The sequence below is a fragment of the Citrus clementina genome, unplaced genomic scaffold, assembly GCF_000493195.1.
Source record: "Citrus clementina cultivar Clemenules unplaced genomic scaffold, Citrus_clementina_v1.0 scaffold_8, whole genome shotgun sequence".
Taxonomy (NCBI): domain Eukaryota; kingdom Viridiplantae; phylum Streptophyta; class Magnoliopsida; order Sapindales; family Rutaceae; genus Citrus; species Citrus x clementina.
Genome location: NW_006262022.1, coordinates 5,625,495 through 5,649,059, shown reverse-complemented (window position 1 = coordinate 5,649,059; position 23,565 = coordinate 5,625,495). Strand labels below are relative to the sequence as shown.

Sequence of the window (23,565 nt, the reverse complement as noted above, 5' to 3'; positions counted from 1 at the left end):
CAATCTAATCTCATCAAAACAAACTTGATAATAATCTAATTAGTAAGGATTCTGCTGAAAATTCGGCAGAGTTTTCTTTATATATATAATACTCTCAATCTACAAATATATAAGACAAGTACTCCCAATATAATTCAATATACAACAAACTTCAGTGAACAACATCCTCAACCAAAATGCTGAGTTTTATATCTCCAGAGTCTCAAAAGATAATATTATAACTAATTTTAATATCTCAGTTTATTCTTAATCTCAAAAGAATAATATAAAAAAATTATACAATCCCAAAATAACGAGATAACCAAGATGTTCTAACAAAAACATCTATATCTTCTAACACCATCACTTGGCTAAAATTCAAAATATAATTATAGTCGCTGGGTCGATCTGGTGTACTTGCAACCTCTTGATAGGGGGAAAATATAATAAAAACGGGATGAGTATAAAACTCAGTGAGATCAATGAGTGGATAGTAGTTTTTGAAAATTAATTCTTACTTTAAAAAAAATAATCATATTATTCCAAACACGATTTCATCAAACCATATGCGAGAAACCAGTAATAAATCATTTAACATTTAAATCAGATTACTAACCATGAAAAACATATATAACGATCATACATAATAATCATGGAAATCATATCACAATATCATATAGAATATACAAAAATGAAAATCATCACTAAACAAGTACTCAGGGAAATAATCTCATCGTATTCGGATCTCAATGGACGGGCAATGACGTACTCTCTGGGTACCATCACACCCAAATAGGTTTGCTTGATTTGCAATTATTACTAAGCTTTGGACTTAGATGAAATTTGCCACGCATTAGGTTTTGAAAACGTGGCTGTTTAAAGAAGAATAAATGGAGGCCGCATCAACTTTTGTGGAGAAGAAAAAGACGAGAGAGAGAGAGAGTGAAAGAAAGAGAGAAGAGTGAACAATGACACAATATTAAATTTGAGGGTTTCAGTTTCAATCTTTAATTGGACGGTCGGAAGGTGAAATTAACTTTGTTTTTTTTTTAATTTTGAGGGTAAGTTCTTAGTATTATCCTTTATAATTTTACTGGTCTTGATTTTTATTTTATCGTCTCGTTGGCTATTATTTGAGATGCCCACTTATTAAAAAAATAGATATTAGATTATTACTGTAAGTGAAGAATATTGAGATTTATTGATGTTGGCAGCCTCTAGTATTATTTAGAGAATAATTTATGTTGTAATCTCATTAATATAGTGGAAGATTATATCGGACTATAATTCTGTGGTTTTTCTTGTTTTGGGTTTTCCACGTAAAAATGTACGTCTCTGTGGTTGGTTTTTTTTTTTACTTTGGATTATATCGATTTATTTTCTATTTATTTATTTATGATACGTATCCTATTTTAATCACATAAAGAGAGAAAGAGTTTTGTTTCCGCTTAATTTGCAACTAGTTGTGGTAGTCACTTTCCCAACATATGACATTGGCTTTCCTTTCAATTTGGTGCGTCATCCGCTCTCTCTTCTTTTGCTTCTTTGGCTTTACTTTCATCATTTTCCGTCTGCTTAATCTCAAGGACATCAGTTAGGCCTCTAAGTGCAATTTCGGGTACTTTATTCCTCATTAGCTGCTCAACTACATCTGCTGGAGTCACATTTGCTTTCTCTTTCAACTCTTCAATCTCTGTGAGGAGTGGATACTCTGTGATCCCAAAGTAGTTTGAGGCCAGCATTTTGAACCGAAATGGAGTGCAATAAGACATATGAATGTGCATGTCCATACAACTCGATCGCAACAATATATGCAGGGTCAAGTCTGTTTACCATACCGTGCCTGCTGCAGAAGCTGCTGCAGATACCGTGGTCGTCGTGGATGGCACTCGGGTTTCGCTAAAAAAACTTCTTCTGGTCGCGCATTTTTGCCTGAAAAAATGTAAAACAAAGATGGGGTTTTAAGGCGGTAAAGAAAATGATACCAAGTAGGGCTTTTAATTTATGGGCTTTGGTCGCTCCTCCTCTTCTTCTTCCTTTTTTTTTTTAATTATTATTATTATTTTTATTAATACCGACTTCTTGGTTTTTGGCGGGCGACTCAAAGTATACTTTGTAGTACAGTAGCTTACAGTTTAATCACCGTTAAATGATTAGATTTCATTAATAGTGTTGACTTCTTTAATTATCTAACGGTGATCTTATGACTTATCACAATCTGTTACTTACTTTTGATTTATTTGATCTAAAGGATGAAAGATGAGTTTGTTGTGTAGTTGGTGAAGAGCATGTAATTGGGAGAAATTGGTAGTTAACAAAATAGATCACGTTGAATTAGTGGCAAATAGTTAGTTGGGAAGTTAAGATTTAACCCTCTTCTGCAGTTCTGCTTAATTGTCATAATTAAATGGTTAATTATGAACTTTTGTAAATCAAATTTTCAATTATATTCTTCATTAATTCCTTATGACATATTCATACATAATGATGCACCAACCAAACTTTTCATTGATATATAAAGTCATAGATAATATCATTTTCATCCATGGAATGATATAGCAGGATTCCAAGCAAAACCCTGCCACCATAAGTGAGTTTTTAAGGAATTTAAACTGCCCCGGTACGTATGTTATAGGTAAAAGTACTGCAAACTCCATAAACTACTGCTTCTAGCAAGTCTCATAAAATCTACTGAATCTCTAGCTTGTCTCATTGATTACATTTTAAAGCGTTCGAGAAGTTTCTGCCTAGCCCAATCCTCTGTTTCTTTGGCTTCACCATCATCATTAGCTCTCTTCTTAGTCTCAAGAAACTCAGTCAGACCACTTAGTGCAAGTTCAGGCGCCTCATTCCTCAGCAGCTGCTCAGCTACATCCGCAGGCGTCACCTTTGCTGTCTCTATCAGCTTTTCAATCTCCACGAAAAGTGGATGCTCTGTGATCCCAAGGTAGTTGGAGGCCAGCATTTTGAACCCACGTGGAGTGCAGTATGACATGTGGATATGCATATCCATACGACCGGGGCGCAACAAAGCAGGGTCAAGCCTGTCTTTATGATTGGTTGTGAATATTATGATCCGCTCGTCTCCACAGCTTGACCACAATCCATCAATGAAGTTTAACAATCCTGATAAGGTTATAACATACTGAAAAAAGGGAGGGAAAAAAATGTGGCCAAGTCAGGGATTATATACATATGATTTGCTGTTGATAAGAATAGCCATAGCCATTTTACAGATCCAACCCTCTCAATAAAAACCATGTAAATGAATACAAAAAATAACTGACAACAAATTTCCTGATTTGCAAACTTATATCCTGGTGTTAAACATGGACCGGCTCATCTTAGCTATACCAGGGGAATCAGTTTCACTATGGACAATTAGAAACACGTACGGTACTGATCATTTTACAGTATTAAGAATTATTAAGTTAAAATAAGGAGATGTTGGATGATAATATTACCTCATTTTGTTGTTGTTCATATCCTGGTATGAGAACATCAGGATTTGTAGCCCTTGCCCGTGAAAGCCTGTCCTGCCGGTCAATGCAACAATCAATGTCCTCCACAACCGGAATGGACTTGTTCTCTGTGGCAATCAGTACATACCAAGAACCAGACGATCGAACAAGGAAATACAGGCAAATCAGCATTTGCCAAGTGGATCGCACTAAATTACAACGCATGGTATACAACAGGAGGTGCGTACAAAGACTTAGCTCAAGCATATGACGAACAACCAGACATAGCCATATTCGACTGTGCCAGATCAACAGAAGACTCAATCAGCTACAGATTTCTTAAATGTCTCAAACAAGGCATCATAAGCAAAATAAAATATTTCAGTCGTAGTGCTTGGATAAAAATACCACATATAATTGTATTTGCTAATTTCAAACCATGTACATCAAATGAATACGATAATAACGGCAGACTCACAAGAAAAACCGTATTATCACCAGACAGAATGTATTATATTAATTTAATTGTTTCCTTTTTCTTTCAAATCATTCATTCTTTCCCAAAGAAGCAAACACTAACAATAGAAGCATTAGGAGGCATAAACGAATGGACCACCCTTGCATACATGCCCTGGAGGTCATGTGTTATGGTCACTCTTCGTTTGTTTCCACTCCATTCCTGGACTCGAGTACGGGACAAAGCCCTCAACTCTTCGAATGTAAGCTAAGTGTTATTTGATACGTTTTTTTTTTTTCATTCTTGAACATTTCGTTAAATTGCTAACATAAACCAAATGATATACAAACAATCCATAACGTTCACACATTGTTCAACAAACATTCATTCCTTACAAATTTCGACATTACATCCATCTGGAACACCACCAATAACCTTACAACATTCTTTACAAAACTGAATACGGGCACACTTATGCCCCCATTTACATCACACTTATAATAATCTCTAATAATATCATTAATATTATTAACTTTCATTAATTATAAAACTTATTACAATCGATTACATAAGCTTTACATTTAGCTAATTCAACATCATAATCATTAATGAATACAACTAAATGCTTATCAAACTTCATGAAAAACCGATCCATATCAATATTAATTACCCCATAGTTTCCATCTAAATTAACATCCACAACCTCCATGTTGCCATTATCATCACACCAATCACTCAATGATATTACAGTGTTACGGTTCTTCTCAACAGACCAATTACTAAAATCAAACCCACACTCAGCGTCTTCATCATCACTATCCACCATCCCATAATCAACGCCATGAGCATAGGGAAGAGAACGGCCATGAGCATAGGGAAGAGAACGGCCATTCGATATCAAATACCCACGTCTACGGAAAAACTCAACTAACTCCATCCTCTCCATATTAAAAGGGATTAATACAAACACAAAATCATGCTCACATATTTCAGAAACTATACTATGCATCCACCCCTTACTGAAACTCAAATGAGAACCACACATACCTTTCCTCTCCATTCTCTCTCTAACCTCTACGATCCTGCTCTCCTGCTCCCAAAATGAAGCCGATCAACACATATTTATAGCCAAACACTGAGCGGGAAACCGAATATTAATTCAACTTCTTCAAATTCCTTCCAATAAACTAAATTTGATAACTAATTGAAATCCACCAATCACAACAAACTACAAGGATTGACAAACACAAAACTACGTAAACCAAACCATAATCAAAACAAATTGTTTAAATTAAACCACCGACTCACCTACTTTAAAGTGCAAACCGACTAACCAATTACAATGCCTTCCTTTCAAAAGAAGGCCGACAACACACGGGCCTATGACCTTTAACAAAAGCAACGAATAGCCAAGTAACTTCGGTCCATCCATCAAGTATCCACACGGGCACTCCAATCACTGTTTTCTACCAATTAGCCACCCCACCATCAACGCACACCATTACGCCACCGAAGATTAGACAACTCCAAGTCATAGATATAGAAATTGAGATAATTAGCCATGGCCGCAAATCAAGCTTGACTTGCCAGTCCCTGGAGGACCATACAGTAAATACCCACGTTTCCATGCCTTGCCTACTCTTCGATAAAATTCCTTCCTCTGCAGAAACCTCTCTAGATCATCCATTATCGTCTTCTTCATATCAAAATCCATAGCCAATGTATCAAAAGTCGCCGGATGATCAAGATTCACTGATTGCCATACTCCTCTATGAGACCCCAAAGTAAGAAGTTTCGAAGTTTTCTTTTTCTGGCTTATTTCTTTAGACTTCTTCAAGACATGTGGTATGTAATTACGTAAAACAAAGTCTTTGTTTTTCTTGTGAAAACTCAGCTCAAAGCATGCAGCATGAGCTTTAACCCTATAACCTGTAGTAATTGGCCTTTTGTTGATAGCCTCACGTGGGGTTGGTTTTGACTCAACTTCCGTTTTAAGTGAACCCCATTAAAGACATCAACAATCTCTTCATTTTTCTCAACAGAAAGTGAAGTATTAGTTTCTTTCTTTGGCAAATTGATTTTGATTCTCTTTACATTGGGAGGGATTTTGGGTTCAAGATAAATCTTTGCAGCTTTAAAGAGCCTGTTTTGGTTGAGGCCATCATCGTATTCATCAATGACAAAGGTTAACTCGTTAGAAAAACTTGAAATAAAATCTCTGAGCTTCAAAGCAAAGTAAGATTGAACCTCACGAGGCAAGTAATCGCGAGCAATGGATCGAATGACCATAAATATAGCTGTTGTAGAGGCAGCTGCGGATACAATGGTCCTAGTTGATGGCATTTGGGTAGTGTTAAAAATAATTTTTTTTTTTTTTGGGGAACTGGGGATGTTTGGTTTGAGAGAAAATTATGGATTTTTAAGGTAGATGATGCAGGTAACTGGGGCTGTTTAGTTTGTGAGGAAAATGAAAGACAGTGGTGAGTTTCTAACAATGTTGGAGACTTGGAGTGACTGATTGTGAGAATGTGTTTGTTTTGCTTTCCATTATAGGTTACTGTCCATTTCATCTTTTCTTCATTGCTTTTCTTTGTCACCAAGAGACCTCAGTTGACCGTAAGGTCCGTAACGTGGGAAGCACTGCTTCAGACGTTCATTTCATCTTGACTCCACTAAAAAGTGTTTCCTTCTCAATTAAGGTGTCCTGAAATAACTTGAAAGGTTGAAAATGTAAAGAAAAAAAGTACATAGATTCCGCTTTCTCTAAAATTTAGCTAGAAAACAAAACAATAAATGGTCCTTCTTGAGCAAGTTTTCAAGCATTAATTTTGTGAACCTTCATTTCAACTTATTTACTTTAAAACATAAACATTTTTTTTCTCTTGTTTGTGGGTGTGGGACTGTTTGGTTTGTGGGAAAAAGCACAGTATTTGAAGGGGATGAAAAGGTAAAGGAGGTTTTGGTTGTTCTCTTTGTTTCTTCACTGTCAAGAAAGAAAATTGCAGACGATATGCAATTATATGATCCTTGAAGCTGGCTTAGTATTACTATTATGGCACTCACTACAGCCTATACTCCCGATTCAGCATTGCTTGATTCGCCTCTCTTCGTAATCTTCTTCCTCCTGTCTTTGATGAATCGGACAGTGTTAGGGAAACAAATACTATCTAAAGTTTTATGACTTGAGAAATTTTATGCATATTTATATAGGCTCTATGACCTAAATAGATAAGGGAAACAAATGCCAGCTAAACAAGTAATCCTAAACTAAATAGGAAATTACATGAATAAACTGGCCTAAAATAATCTTTATATTTTAATTTATGTTTTTTAAAAGTTGATCTGATGGACAAGTTCAAATCAATTTTATAATTCTCTCCTTCCCAAAAATTAGAATAAGAGTGACCAGCTAAATATTTATCTATCTATATTATATGATCATTGTCTAATTATGTCAGAGTGTACGAGTCTAAAAGTTTTACATCTACGTGGTTTTCTCCCGTGATAGCTTTCATGCTAAAGTATATTTTCATTAGATAAAGTATGGTTAGGTATAACACTACCCTTTAGATTTTGAATTAATCAAGTTCTTCTTATACCTTTATTTGACTCAAATTTCTATTAAAATCGCATTATTAATTTGTCTTCGTAAAAATAACATATGCCACAAATTCTTAAACTCGGGATATCCAATCTGGATTTTTAAAGTGTGGGAACAGTTAGAAAAACGCATAAACCGTACAGTTTAAGTGCTTTAAGTCTTTAAAATCCCGCGGTCTTAAAGTTTTTCTGAGTGTTTCCTGTACTTTATGATCCTGGATAAAAAAATTGTTATATATATATAGGGAGGGAGAGAAGCAGAGAGAGAATATTGAATGTAATTAACATTAGTATAATCTTTATAAATTAATAGTGTTATAATCATAAAAAAATTTATTATTTGTAAAGTACATTTACTATTCAATGAACATATATTTATTCAACTAAAAATTTATTGTATGTTACCAATCTAAGGATAATACAATAACTTTAGAACATATTACGTACAAGTAAGCACTCAAAGTATCAATAATACTTTGTAATTTTTTATTGCGATTGTACAAGTTAACCCTATAACTTATAGATGAATAATAAAAATTAGAGATAGATCTAATATAAATTTATATTTCAATTAATAATAATAATATTATTATTATTATGAGGTTATATTTTTTAAATACCATAGTCAATTATATTTCTATTTTTATCAAATTATTATTTTATGACATGAATGAGACCATCAACAGAGTTATATCATAAGAATTTTTTTTTTATAAAAAACTTATTAATATAGCCTAGCTATTAGCCCAAGTTGGGACAAAAAAAAAATTATTACATAACAGAGGTTATTACTTTGTCGAACATTAATTTATAAAGGTTATACTATACCTTTCAGATAGGGATCGAGAAGAGTCTATTTACTGTATTTAAGGTATTTTTTTGCAAGCTTTTTGTATTTTTTGAGAGAACTCCAGTTTATGAATTTGGTTTTTCTTATATAAGTAATTTGATGAGCAAATTTATTCTAATATTATGTGACATGAAATATGTCTTATTATAATTTTTCTTAAAAATAATGCAATTTTCTTTTAGCATAAGTAAAATAATGATGATAACAATAACAACAATATCGTGCAAGTTAACATTGCATAATGTTACTATGTTAGGGATATATTTCAAAAGAAAAATGCAAATTATGTCTAACGGTGTGTTAGATTGAGGAATAAAAAGTTTAGGATTGGATTGTTTTGAGAAATTATAATTCAACTCAAAATAAATTAACGGACCACTCATTGGTCCAATGGTGAGGATCTCATCACCTCATTTTTTTCAAATATGCTTTAACAGTTTCACTTTCACTTTAATGAAATTCTATTTTCTTATATTCCTTATATCTACTTTCGTTTTTATTTATTGAACAACAAAAGTTTTCACCTAAGATGCCGTTTTATTTTCTCATCTTGTAATGTCGACATAGACTAAAATTTTAAAAAGAATTATTGAACTCTTCAAAATTTCGATATGACGGCATTTTGAGTGCACATTTACAACGTTTCTATGTGCTGGCTGAGGATATTCGTAGGAATAGGATGTGCCTAATTTTCATATATGAAGCTATGTTTTCAATTGGAGTTGAACAACTATAGCTTACGATCTACAAAAATGTACCACAAAAATTTACCTCTTGTTATGCATGATCATAAGTCATAACAAATTGCCGCAAAAATATAATTTTCATAAATACCAAGTCATAGATAATTCCAATTAAAAGTAACTAGCCAGTTATGTGGATGGTACAGATGACTAAGATGAGTCCTCAATTTTAACTAAAATTTACTCCTCGTTGTCAGATTCTTCATAATCGGTTTCCTAATCATATTTTTCAGTACTACTTTCTATTGCCAGTGCTCTTTGCTCCGTTTCTTTTTGTTCACTCTCGTCAATGCATCAAAGATTGGTTAATAAGACTCAACAAAAAATCAGAGCCCTAAACAGAACTTAAATACATCCTAAATCATGTATTATGATATGTAGCAATTTAAAATCATGCAAATTAAAATCCTAAATAAAGTGATAGGAAAACATGTGGAAAATAAGAAGAGTAAACTTATCAACCATTATGATTCTCTCCTAAACAAAAGTTTGAATTCATGGTATGAGTAATAGCGTAATTTATATGGAGTCTTAAAAAGCGCTATTAAATTTAGAAAAATAAACTTTTTTCCAAAATTTATCCCACGAATAACCCTACTTATAATTTTAATATACTTATTAATAAGTGTTATGCCGTATATGTTTTCTAATAAAAACCGAATTTCCATAATCTAAAATGATGGAATTAGGCGTTACAAAAGTAGTTTGAGGCCAGCATTTTCAACCCACATGGAGTGCAATAGGACATATGAATGTGCATGTCCATGCAACCCGGTCGCAACAATAAATTGAGGGTCAAGTCTGTCTTTATGATTAGTTGTGAATATTGTGATCCTCTCATCTCCACAGCTCGACAGACTCCATCTATGAAGTTTAGCAATCCTGATAAGGTCACTTTTGGTTCTTGATTGACATTTGTTACTGGTTTGATTGCATTAGAGTTCACAGGATTCAAAGTCTTTGCCTGTGAATGCCTGCCTTGCAAATTAATAGAACAATCAATGTCCTCCACAGCAAGAATGGACTTATTCTCTGTGGCAATCAACACATTCCTTAACTTCGTATTATCTCTGAGAGTAGTCAACTCCAGGTCACAGACATCAAAATTGAGATAATTAGCCATGGCTGCAGTCAAGCTGGACTTCCCTGTTCTTGGAGGACTGTATAACAAATACCCGCGTTTCCATGCTCTGCCTACATTTCTATAAAACTCTTTCCTCTTCACAAACCTCTCAAGATCATCCATTTTCATGTGCTTCATATTAGAATCCATTGCCAGTGTATCGAAAGTGGCTGGATGATCAAAGATTCACAGATTGCCATAAGTCTCTCCCTCCGTACATCCTGTCCTTTAAAGTAAAAAGCTTCAAAGTCTTCTTTTGCTTGCTTATTCCTTTACTCAAAACACCTGTTCTTGGGCTTGTTTTGAACCAAGCTTCCATTTTAATTGAACCCCATTAAAGATATCAACAATTTCTTTATTTTTTTTTCAACGGAGGATAAAATCTTGGTCTCCTTGTTTGGCAAATTGATTTTGATTCTTTTAACATAGGGTGGGATTCCGGGTTCAAGATAAAGCTTTGCAGCTTTAAAGAGCTCGGTTTGATTAATGCTGCTATCATCAAATTGTTCAATGACTAAGGTTAACTCATTTGAGAATCTTGAAAAGAAATCTTTCAGTTTAAGAACAAAGGAGTTTTCTCGAAGTACCATAGCCGCGGCAGCTGCAGAAGCCGCTGCAGAGACCACGGTCTCGTGGATGGCTTTTGGGTTGCGCTAAAAACTTCTTCTTGTCGTGCATTTTTGCCTGCTGGGGTTTGTTTGGTTTCCAAGAAAAAATGTAAAACAAAATGATATCAAGTAGGGCTTTTGATTTATGGTTTTGGTCGCTCTTCATTTTCTTTTTTTAATTAATATCGATATCTTGGTTTCTGGCGGGTGACTACAGTACTTTGTAGCACAGTACCTTACAGTTTAATCACCGATGAATGATCGATTTTATTAATATTGTTGACTTTTTAATTATCTAACGGTGATTAAGCTATAAGATAGAGTTTCTATAAGTTGATCATAATCTGCTCCTTACTTTTGATTTATTTAATCTAGAGGATGAAAGATGGGTTAGTTGAGTAATTGGTGAAAAGCATGTAATTGGGAGAAATTGTTAGTTACAAAATAGATCACGTTGAATTACTGGTAAATAGTTAGTTGGGAAGTTAAGATTTGATCCTACTTCTGCTTATTTATCATAACTAAGTGGTTAATTATGAAATTTGTCAATCTAATTTTTAATTATATTCTTTATTAATTCCTTTGACATATTTATCCTGTTTTTCCGCATGAGTACTATCAAATTTTTTTTTTTTTAAATTATCATCTCAATCAACGATGGCTCCCAAAGCCGTGCCCATAATAATAATAATGTTGTGAGAACAAATATAGAATTTATACATAATGACACACCAACCTAACTTTTCATTGATATAAAGTCATAGATAATATCATTTTCATGCATGAAATGATAGCAAGATTCCAAGCTAACCCTGTCACAATAAGGGAGTTTTCAAGGAAATTAAACTGCCCCAGTATGTGTGTTATAGATAAAAGTCTACAAACTCCACAAACTATTGCTTCTTGCAAGCCTCTATAAAATTATTTACTGAATCTTTAATTAGCTTGTCTCATTTATTCCTCCGAGATTTCGAGAACTTTCTTCTCAGCCTGCACAGCTCTCTCCTCTGCTTCTTTGGCTTCACTACCATCATTAGCTCTCTTCTTAGACTCAAGAAACTCAATCAGGCCACTTAGTGCAAATTCAGGCGCCTCATTCCTCATCAGCTGCTCAGCTACATCCGCAGGAGTCACCTTTGCTGTCGCTATCAGCTTTTCAATCTCCACGAAAAGTGGATGCTCTGCGATCCCAAGGTAGTTGGAGGCCAGCATTTTGAACCCACTTGGAGTGCAGTGGGACATGTTAATGTGCATGTCCATGCGACCGGGGCGCAACAAAGCAGGGTCTAGCCTTTCTTTATGATTTGTTGTGAATATTATGATTCGCTCATCTCCACAGCTTGACCACAATCCATCGATGAAGTTTAACAATCCTGATAAGGTTATATGATACTGAAAAAAGGGAGGAAAAAAAAAATGTGGCCAAGTCAGGGATATATATTTATATGTTTTGTTGATAAGAACAGCCTTAGCCATTTTACAGGTCCAAACCATTACCTGGTGAAGCATAGCAGAACACCCGTTTTTAGATGGGTGAACTTTGTCTACATACAGGCAACATTCTACAGTTTCTCATGTGCATATCTTTGCTATCCTAGAACTAGGAAATTAAAATCGCCAGAAACTTCTCAATAAAAATCATGTAAATGACTACAAAAAATAACTGACAACAAATTCTCTGATTTGCAAACTTATATCCTGGTGTTAAACCTGGAATGGCTTAGCTTAGCTATACAACATGTACGGTACTGATCATTTTACAGTATTAAGAATTATTAAGTTAAAATAAAGAAATGTAGGATGATAAGATTACCTGTTTTTGTTGTTCATATCCTGCTATGAGAAAATCAGGATTTGCAGCCCTTGCCCGCGAAAGCCTGTCCTGCAACTCAATGCAGCAATCAATGTCCTCCACAACCAGAATGGACTTGTTCTCTGTGGCAATCAAAATATGCCTTAAATCATTATTTCCCAGAAGATTAGACAACTCCAAGTCATAGACATCAAATTTGAGATAATTAGCCATGGCCGCGATTAAGCTTGATTTGCCAGTCCCTGGTGGACCATACAGTAAATACCCACGTTTCCATGCCTTGCCTACTCTTCGATAAAACTCCTTCCTCTGCAGAAACCTCTCAAGATCATCCATTATCATCTTCTTCATATCAAAATCCATAGCCAATGTATCAAAAGTCGCCGGATGATCAAGATTCACTGATTGCCATATTGATTTATCACCAATCAGTCCTCTTTGAGACCCCAAAGTAAAAAGCTTCAAAGTTTTCTTTTTCTGGCTTATTTCTTTAGACTTCTTCAAGACATGAGGTATGTAAGTACGTAAAACAAAGTCTTTATTTTTCTTGTGAAAGCTCAGCTCAAAGTATGCAGCATCAGTTTTAACCCTATAACCATTAAATGGCCTATTGTTGATAACCTCAGATGGAGTTGATTTTGACTCAAACTTCCATTTTAAGTGAACCCCATTAAAGACATCAACAATCTCTTCATTTTTCTCAACAGAAAGTGAAATATTAGTTTCTTTCTTTGGCAAATTGATTTTGATTCTCTTCACATTGGGAGGGATTTTGGGTTCAAGATAAAGCTTTGCAGCTTTAAAGAGCTTGTTTTGGTTGAGGCCACCATCATATTCATCAATGACAAGCGTTAACTCGTTAGAAAACCTTGAAATAAAATCTCTGAGCTTCAGAGCAAAGTAAGATTGAACCTCACGAGGCAAGTAATCGCGAGCAATGGATCGAATGACCATAAATGTAGCTGTTGTAGAGGCAGCTGCGGATACAATGGTCCTAGTTGATGGCATTTGGGTAGTGTTAAAAATCATTTTTTTTTTGTTGTGAGTGGTGGGGATGTTTGGTTTGAGAGAAAATTATGGATTTTTGAGGTTAGATGATGCAGGTAACTGGGGCTGTTTAGTTTGTGAGGAAAATGAAAGACAGTGGTGAGTTTTTAACAATGTTGGAGTGAGTGTGAGTGTGAGAATGTGTTTGTTTTGCCTGGTTTTGTAGGCTTCCGTTCATTTGATCTTTTCGTTGTTGCTTTTCTTTGTGACCAAGAGACCTCAGTTGACTATCACGTGGGAAACACTACTTTAGACTTTCATTTCAACTTGGTTCCATTAAAAAAATGTTTCCTTCTCAAATAAGGTGTCCTGAAATAACTTCAAAGGTTGAAAATGTTTAAGAAAAAAAGTACATAGATTCCGCTTTCTTTAAAATTTAGCTAGAAAACAAAAATTAGTGGTCCTTCTTGAGCAAGTTTCCAAGTAAACAGTCCTTTTTGAGCAAGTTTTCAGGCATTAATTTTGTGAACCCTGCTTCTTGAGCAAGTTTTCAGGCATTAATTTTGTGAACCTTCATTTCAACTTATTTACTTTTAAAGCCACGGTATAAATTGGTTAGGGAGAAATGAAGCAAATTGGTTAATAAAAAGAATTAATAAACCACATCAAACACAACTTAAGATATTGGTTAAAATTGATTATTAAACTGTGAGAAGTGATTCTCATCTAAGAAAATTTTCACACTTTGTACATTTACAAAGAGAGCAAATGAATCAGTAGATTGTTTATCATCAATGATGGTTTGTACGTCAGAGCTGTACCTATAATGTTGTGTTTACTTCTCGAATTAAGGGATCGGAATCCAAAATCAGAATTATTGACAACGTTTATTTCGTAAAATAGAGTTGGGAATATAAATCGGAATCATGTGACCCACCACAATTTAGAAATGAAGAATGAGAAATTCATTCCTAAGGGAGGTGGGAATGAATCTCCCATTCCTAAGAATGACTATTTTGCCCTCCCCAAAATTAAAAATGCATATATTGTCCTCATTTACAATTAATCAATATATTATTATAATTAATTAATAAATTAATTAATATATTATTAACAATAGTTATTAATAATTATAATTTTTGATAAATAATCACAATAATTAATATACTATTATAATAATTACTAATATAATTATTTTAATTAATTAATATATATTATTAATTAATATAATTATTACTATTAATTAATATTTTAGTATATTATTAACAATAATAAATTAATAATTATAATAAATTAATTAATAATTTTAATAATTATTAATATAATTATTTTAACTAATTCATATATTATTATCATTATCAATTAGTTAATATACTATTATACTAATTATAAATATAATTATTACTATTAATTAATTTATTAATATATATTTAACAATAATATATTAATAATTATAATTTTTGAATAAACAATCACAATAATTAATATATTTTATAATAATTATAATTATAATTAATTAATTAATTTTAAAATTAATTAATTAATATATTATTAACAATAATTAATAATAATAGCTTTTTAATAAATAATCACTATAATTAAAATATAAAATAATAATTATAATAATAATTCATTAAGTACTTTTTAATAACTTGTTACAATCTAATTCATTCCGATTTCAATTCCTATATGTCAAGTAAACAACTTATTCTAATTACCATTCCAATACATTTCGATTCAAGCCCATTCCGATTACTGACAAGTAAACGCAACATTTGTACATTTACAAAGACAACAAATGAATGAATAAATTGTTTATCATCAATGATGGTTTGTATGCAGAAGTCTCTCAGAGTTGTACCTATAATGTTGAAAAACAACTAGGATTTATTAATCCGGCATTGTTAAGCAAAATAAAAAGACTTAGAATAAATTAAAAACACACCATAGGTCTTCCAGCGGCCTTACAACAAATTACAGCTTGCTTCTCCAAATTACTTGATAATCTCTAATCATTCCACAATGCAGCAAAAACATACATTTCGCAGATACTAAGTCAGAAATTTTTCAATTGAAAGAAACTACCCAATTATGTAAATGCTGTAGATAACTGATGTAAGTCCCCGATTTTAACTACAAACTGGCCACTTCTTGCTGTAAACCACCATAAAAATTTAATGAATCTTTATCATGTCTTGACTCTTTCCTTCACTGGTTTCCTCATGAAGTTCTTGAATACTTTTTGCTTCCATTGCTCTTTGCTCTGCTTCTTTAGCATCTATCTCATCGTTGTCCCTCTTCTTCATCTTAAGAAACTCAAGTAGGCCACTTAGCGTAATTTCAGGTGCCTTATTCCTCATCAGCTGCGCAACTACTTCTGCTGGACTCACCTGTGTTTACTCTATCAACTCTTCAACCTCCGAGAAAAGTGGATGCTCTGTGATCCCAAGGTACTTGGAGGCCAGAATTTTGAACCCACATGGAGTGCAATATGACATGTGGATGTGCACATCCATGCGGCCAGGGCGCAGCAAAGCAGGATCAAGCCTGTCCTTATGGTTGGTTTTGAATACAATGATCCGCTCATCACCACAGCTGGACCACAATCCGTCTGTGAAGTTTAACAATCCTGATAAGGTGATCTGAAATTGAGAAACAAAACGTGATTTAAGTCATGCATGTATATAGGATTTGTTGATTCGAACAATCTTAAGAACCATATTACTAGTTCGAGCATCATATTTTGAAGGAAAATGTAACAAATTGACTGCTCGATTATATTATCCCTCCTATTTCCTATTGATTTTGCTCTAGGAATTAGTAATCCAAAAATTGGAATCCTATTGCTAGGGTATCTGGAGGAACCACTTTATGTAGAATAATTTAGAACTTCAAAACACTTTTTCACTTTCTCAATATCTAACTAGAATATTTTGGGCTGGTGCCATCGACAAGTTTCAGATCCTCTGGTTCTAGCTACGTATTGACAAAATTACCAAAAGTTTCTAAAATCCTCTCTACAAATAAAATCAAATTCCTGATTTGCAGCATCTATAAATACTGGTATTAAACATGGATTAAGAATCATTAGGTAAAGAAAAAAAGATAGGATGATAAAATTACCTGATCACGTCTTGGACTATGCCAATCAGGACTTGCAGTTCTGGCTTGTGCACTTCTGTCCTGCAACTCGGTGCAACAATCAATGTCCCCCACAACCAGAATGGACTTATTCTCTGTGGCAATCAATACCTTCCTTAAATGCTTATTTCCCTCCACACTAGACAGCTCTAAGTCATAGACATCAAAATGGAGATAATTAGCCATGGCAGCAATCAAGCTTGATTTCCCGGTCCCTGGAGGACCGAACAGCAAATACCCGCGTTTCCATGCCTTGCCTACTCTCCTGTAATAATCTTTCCTCTTTAGAAACCTCTCAAGATCATCCATTATCATCTTCTTCATATCAGTATCCATAGCCAGGGTATCAAAAGTGGATGGATGATCAAGGATTGCTGATTGCCGTGTATCGTGATTTATCCTATTACAGTTCAAAGTAAAAAGCTTCAAAGTTTTCTTTTTCTTGCTTAACTCTTTAGATTTTTTTAAGATATGAGGTATATAAGTACCCAAGACAGTTTCTTTATGCTTCTTGTGAAATCTCAGCTCAAAGCAGGGGACACGGTCTTTAAACATGTAGTTGCCATTATTGCAAAGCTCCTGATCCGGGGCTGGTTTTAACTCAAACTTCCATTTTAGGCGAACTCCATTAAACACATCAAAAACCGCTTGATTCTTTTCAACAGAAAGCGAAACTTCGGATTCCTTCTTTGGCAAGTTGATTTTAATTCTATTCACATTGGGAGGGATTTTGGGTTCAAGATAAAGCTTTGCCGCTTTAAATAGTTTATTTCTGTTGAGGCCATCGTCATATTCTTCAATGACAAGCGTTAACTCACTGTAAATTCTTGCAATAAAGTTTTTGAATTTCTGATCAAAGTAGGAGCTAACCTCATCAGGCAAGTATTGCCTAGTGTAAGATTGAATAAGCATAAACGTAGCAGCTGCAGAGGCAGCCACAGACATCACGGTTGTTATGGATGGCATTTGGGTAGTGTCCAAAAACATAATCATTTTTTTTCCTCTTGTTTGTGGTGGTGGGACTGTTTGGTTTGGGGGAAAGAGCACAGTATTTGAAGGGGATGAAAGGGTAAAGGAGGTTTTGGTTGTTCTCTTTGTTTCTTCGCTGTCAAGAAAGAAAATTGCAGACGATATGCAATTATATGATCCTTGAAGCTGGCTTAGTATTACTATTATGGCACTCACTACAGCCTATGCTCCCGCTTCAGCATTTCTTGATTCGCCTCTCTTCGCAATCTTCTTCCTCCTGTCTTTGATGAATCGGACAGTGTTAGGGAAACAAATACTATCTAAAGTTTTATGACTCTTGAGAATTTTTATGCATATTTATATAGGCTCTATGATCTAAATAGATAAGGGAAACAAATACCAGCTAAACAAGTAATCCTAAACTAAATAGGAAAATTACATGAATAAACTGGCCTAAATTAATCTTTATATTTTAATTTATGTTTTTTAAAAGTTGATCTGATGGACAAGTTCAAATCAATTTTATAGTTCTGTCTTTCCCAAAAATTAGAATTAGAGTGACCAGACAAATAACTATCTATCTATGTTATATGATCATTGTGTAATTATATCAAAGTGTACGAGTCAAAAAGTTTTACATCTACGTAGTTTTCTCCCGTGATAGCTTTCATGCTAAAGTATATTTTCATTAGATAAAGTATGGCTAGGTATAACACTACCCTTTAGATTTTGAATTAATTAAGTTCTTCTTATACCTTTATTTGACTCAAATTTCTATTAAAATCGCATTATTAATTTGTCTTCGTAAAAACAACATATGCCACAAATTCTTAAACTCGGGATATCCAATCCGGATTTTTAAAGTGCGGGAACATTTGAAAAAACGCATAAACCGTACAATTTAAGTGCTTTAAGTCTTTAAAATCCCGCGGTTTTAAAGTTTTCCCGAGCGTTTCCCACACTTTATAATCCTGGATAAAAAAACTATTATATATATATAGGGAGGAAGAGAGGCAGAGAGAGAATATTGAATGTAATTAACATTAGTATAATCTTTATAAATTAATAATGTTATAATCATAAAAAAATTATTATTTGTAGAGTACATTTACTATTCAATGAACATATATTTATTCAACTAAAAGTTTATTGTATTTTACCAAGCTAAGGATAATACAATAACTTTAGAACATATTACGTACAAGTAAGCACTCAAAATATCAATAATACTTTGTAATTTTTTATTGGGATTGCACAATTTAACCCCATAACTTATAGATGAATAATAAAAATTAGAGATAGATCTAATATAAATTTATATTTCAATAAAAAACAAATAATAATGAGGTTATACTTTTTAAATACCATAGTCAATTATATTTCTATTTTTATCAAATTATTAATTTATGACATGAATGGGGTAAACGCCCATTTAGTCCATATATTTTAAGATTAGTGTCCATTTAGTCCCCGTATTTTTAAAAATACCTCGAAACATCCCTGCCGTTAAAGTATTGATACCCCTACCGTTACTTTTTATTTCTTTTGGCTTACTTTTACAATATTACCCTTTTATAATAATTTTTTTGTTTGGACATTAATAAAAAAAATAATTACCAATTTAATCCTAAAAAATAAAAATAAAAATTATATTAATTTTTAATTGTGAAAAATTGTATGCAAATATCAAGTGTGCAAATGGTGCTTGCAAAAAAATTAATATAATTTTTTTTTAATTTTTTAGGGTTAAATTAGTAATTTAATTATTTTATTTTTATTAATATCCAAACAAAAAAATTGTTATAAAAGGGTAATATTGTAAAAGTAAGCCAAATAAATAAAAAACAATGGTAGGGGTATCAATACTTTAACGACATGGATGTTTCAAGGTATTTTTAAAAATACGGAGACTAAATTGACACTAATCTTAAAATACATGGACTAAATAGGCTTTTACCCACATGAATGAGACCATCAACATAGTCATATCATAAGAGTTTTTTTTTTTTTAAAAAAAAGCCTTATTAATATAGCCTAGCTATTAGCCCAAGTCGGGACCAGAAAAAAAAAATTATTATGTAACAAAGGTTATTACTTTGTTGGACATTAATTTATAAAGGTTATACTGTACCTTTCAGTTAGGGATCAAGAAGAGTCTATTTATTGTATTTAAGGTTTTTTTTTGAAGCTTTTTGTATTTTTTTAGAGAACTCCAGTTTATAAATTTGGTTTTTCTTATATATGTAATTTCATGAACAAATTTATTCTAATATTACGTGACATGAAATATGTCTTATTATAATTTTCCTTAAATAATAATGCAATTTTCTTTTAGCATAAGCAAAATAGCGATGATAACAACAACGACAACTTCGTACAAGTTAATATTGCATAATGCTACTATGTTAGGGATATATTTCAAAAGAAAAATGTAAATTATGTCTAATGGTGTGTTTGATTGAGGAATAAAAGGTTTAGGATTGGATTGTTTTGAGAAATTATAATTCAACTTAAAATAAATTAACGGACCACTCGTTGGTCCAATGGTGAGGATCTCATCACCTCATTTTTTTTTTAAATATGCTTTAACAGTTACACTTTTACTTTAATGAAATTCTATTTTCTTATATTCCTTAATCCTTATATCTACTTTCGTTTTTATTTATTGAACAACAAAAATTTTCACCTAAGATGCCGTTTTATTTTCTCATCTTGTAATGTCGACATAGACTAAAATTTTAAAAAGAATTGTTGAACTCTTCAAAATTTTGATATGACGCCATGAGTGTACATTTACAACGTTTCTATGTGCTGGCTGAGGATATTTGCAGGAATAGGATGTGCCCAATTTTCTTATCTGAAGCTATGTTTTCAATTGTAGTTGAACAACTATAGCTTTCGACCTACAAAAATGTACCACAAAAATTTACCTCTTGTTATGCATGATCATAAGTCAGAACAAATTGCCGCAAAAATATAATTTTCGTAGATACCAAGTCATAGATAATTTCAATTAAAAGAAACTAGCCAGTTATGTAGATGGTACGGATGACTAAGATGAGTCCTCAATTTTAACTAAAATTTACTCCTCGTTGTCAGATTCTTCATAATCGGTTTCCTCATCAGATTCTTCAATAGTACTTTCTGTTACCAGTGCTCTTTGCTCCGTTTCTTTTTGTTCACTCTCGTCAATTTCTCCCTTCAGCTCGATAAACTCAAGTAGGCCACTTAGCGCAAATTCAGGTTCCTCATTCCTCATCAGCTGCTCAGCTACTTCTGCAGGAGTCACCTTTTTTAGCTCTAACAACGTTTCAATCTTCGAGAAAAGTGAGTGCTCTGTTGTTAGAGTGCAATTTATGCACTAGTTTTGCATTGTTTACTTCCTTTAATATTAATGTTTTGCTCTCAATAATAGTGATTTACTTGTGTTTTATTTTTGTAGGTGCAATTCCATTGATTGGTGCTAAAATTGAGCTACAAGATGATGTTTGAGGATAATTATTTTTTTGGAGAAATTATGAGCTTTAAAAGAACTTTGTTGATAAGGCATGGGCGCGTTCTGTCAACTAAAGACCTGCAGTTTTTATTTTAACGTGTTTTATCTTTTTGGTTATTTTTGTAATTTTGAATTTAATATTTAGATAATATTTTAGATATTAGTATTTTTATTTTTGGAAAAGCTAGGAAAGAAAAGGGACATGAAAAACAAAGGGGGTAGATTTTTGAAGGGGAAATAAAAAGAAACCCTAGATTTAAATTTTTCTCTTCTCTCTATGAAGAACTAAACCTATTATTCTGGTTGAATGTTAATAAAGTTTTAGTTCATCATTACTGTGAGATCTTTCTTATATTTTAATTGTTTTATTGCTTTTTGGGTATTTGTTTATTCTCTAAATTATTGTCATGATTATGTCAATTGATTAAATCCTATGATTGTATCTAGGGTTGTCTATTGATTAGGGAAATAACCAATAGTCGTACCTTGGTTATCGACTAGTTAAAGAGAGATTGGCTATTAGAAGGTCTCAGTAGCTATAACCGATCTATTCATAAGTAGTAATGATTTATATTTGAATCAATGATCAGTAGTCGAATCAAGCTGAATTAATTCCTTCAACCACAGCTTTTCCCAATTTAAATTACAATTTAAATTTATATTCTTGTTATTTTAATTTGATTTTTATTATTGTCAACAATCCCCACATTTTGCATTTTACATTTTAAAAAGATTTAAATAATTATCGATATCTGTGGACACAATCCTGCTCAATCACTATACACAATTTATTTAGAGTAGGTATTTATTTTTACTGGCTTCGACAACCACCAAATTTTGGCACCGTTGCCGGGGACTGGTGTCGTTTATTTGTTATACTTTTTACGTTTTACTTTGTGTATGGTTCGTTCTTCTCGTACAGGTACACTTTCGTTTGATCTTGAAATTGAGAAGACAACTTGCCAGCTGAGATAGCAGACGAAGAGAGCTAAGCAACGATCCTCGTCGCCTTTGCTTTCTGAAATAAATACGGTGCCTGATTTGGTTGAATCTGTTAGCCTAAAGGGCTACACATAATGTAATTTTGATGATAACAAACATGTGTCTTAAGTAAAAATAATAAATATTGTATTTCCTTTTTTCACTAGTTTTTTAAAGGAAAATATTTATGCAAGTGAATCAAGTGAAATCAAGATTCAAGACACTCAACGGACAACGACAAAATTAAGAATAAAGTTTAGAGCTCAACGGACAAATTAGTGCGATAAATTCTTGTAAAGCCGGTATGATTTAATTGATGCATGATTTAGCATTTGAGAAGCTTAAGAGATTAATTTAATTAATTACTTTTCATAAACTAAAAGGTTTTATTTTTATTAGATAAAGTACCTTGTGGTTTTGAGAAATTTGGACTTAAATGTAAAGTTTTGAAATCTTTGATTTTAATAAGTATTATTATTATTAAATTTCGGAGTTGGACGTTTTTACAAACATTTGAAATTTTTTGGGCCATACTATAATTTATGAATATTTTATACTAAAGTGAAAGGTTTTGAGAACTTTGAAAAATATGGATATTATGTTGAAAATGACCTTTTTGTGAAATAATAATATCTTTGGGGCCATATCATAATTTTAAAAAGTTTTGAAAAGACAAGTATTATTAGGAAATTCTGAAATTGGACCTATTTGTAAAGTTTAATGACGTTTTGGGGTCGTAGTATAATTATAGAAAGTGTTAGGCCAAAGTGTAATTTTAGTGAACAATGTTACTGTAGCAAAATTCAAAAATAACGGTAATACCACTGTTCCTGAGCAACTAGCCAGATAAATCAAGCGGCTAACCGCTTGGGCGCGGGAATTTTCCTATAACGGCTAGTTTTCGGGCTTTAACTATAAAAACTCAACTCAAACTTCATTCTAAGAACTAATGCAAGGAAATATAAGATCATACAACATATATTGAGCTTCCAAAACGCAAATTATCATAGATTGAATCATTATTGAGCTATTATTTGCATATCCACTCTTAAAGAGAGTTTTTGTTGTAATTTTCATTACTTATCAAATTGTGAGTGTATAAGTGTGAGAAACACTTGGGGTAAAGAGATTGGCGAGATAATCTCTTGATTGTAAAGGTTTATTGACACCTTGGAAGTCAATTGTAAGAACTTGAAGCCTTGGGAGGCTTGGATAGTGAAATCCTCGAGCTTGGTTGGCTTGGAGGCGTGGACGTAGGCGGGGATTGCCGAACCACGTAAAAATCCGTGTGTTTGTTTTTCTCTTCCCTTACTCTTTTATTTTTATGCTTGTTTGAATTTATTGTTTTCTATTCCAT

General features: G+C 32.8%; 1 protein-coding gene and 3 pseudogenes across 1 annotated transcript; all 4 read right to left on the bottom strand.

Moving 5' to 3' along the window:
• Window positions 1-2,587: 2,587 nt before the first annotated feature.
• LOC18033707 lies at window positions 2,588-6,467 on the bottom strand (annotated as a pseudogene).
• Window positions 6,468-9,775: 3,308 nt separating this feature from the next.
• Window positions 9,776-11,569, bottom strand: LOC18033715 (annotated as a pseudogene).
• LOC18034123 (AAA-ATPase At3g50940) lies at window positions 11,524-13,674 on the bottom strand. Its single transcript, XM_006423276.2, has 2 exons — window positions 12,635-13,674; window positions 11,524-12,213 (listed from the first exon to the last, which is right to left on the bottom strand). Exons 1-2 carry the CDS (start codon window positions 13,661-13,663, stop codon window positions 11,776-11,778), a joined length of 1,467 nt encoding a protein of 488 aa, XP_006423339.2. The 5' UTR covers window positions 13,664-13,674; the 3' UTR covers window positions 11,524-11,775.
• Window positions 13,675-15,748: 2,074 nt separating this feature from the next.
• Window positions 15,749-17,755, bottom strand: LOC18033948 (annotated as a pseudogene).
• Window positions 17,756-23,565: the final 5,810 nt, after the last annotated feature.

What these genes read in the sequence shown, in the direction of transcription:
- LOC18034123 (XM_006423276.2), bottom strand. Translation starts at nt 13,663, where the DNA reads ATGATTTTTAACACTACCCAAATGCCATCAACTAGGACCATTGTATCC. An exon ending in GATATGAACAACAAAAACAG is followed by an intron (nt 12,214 to 12,634) that starts GTAATCTTATCA and finishes CCCTTTTTTCAG; the next exon opens with TATCATATAACCTTATCAGG.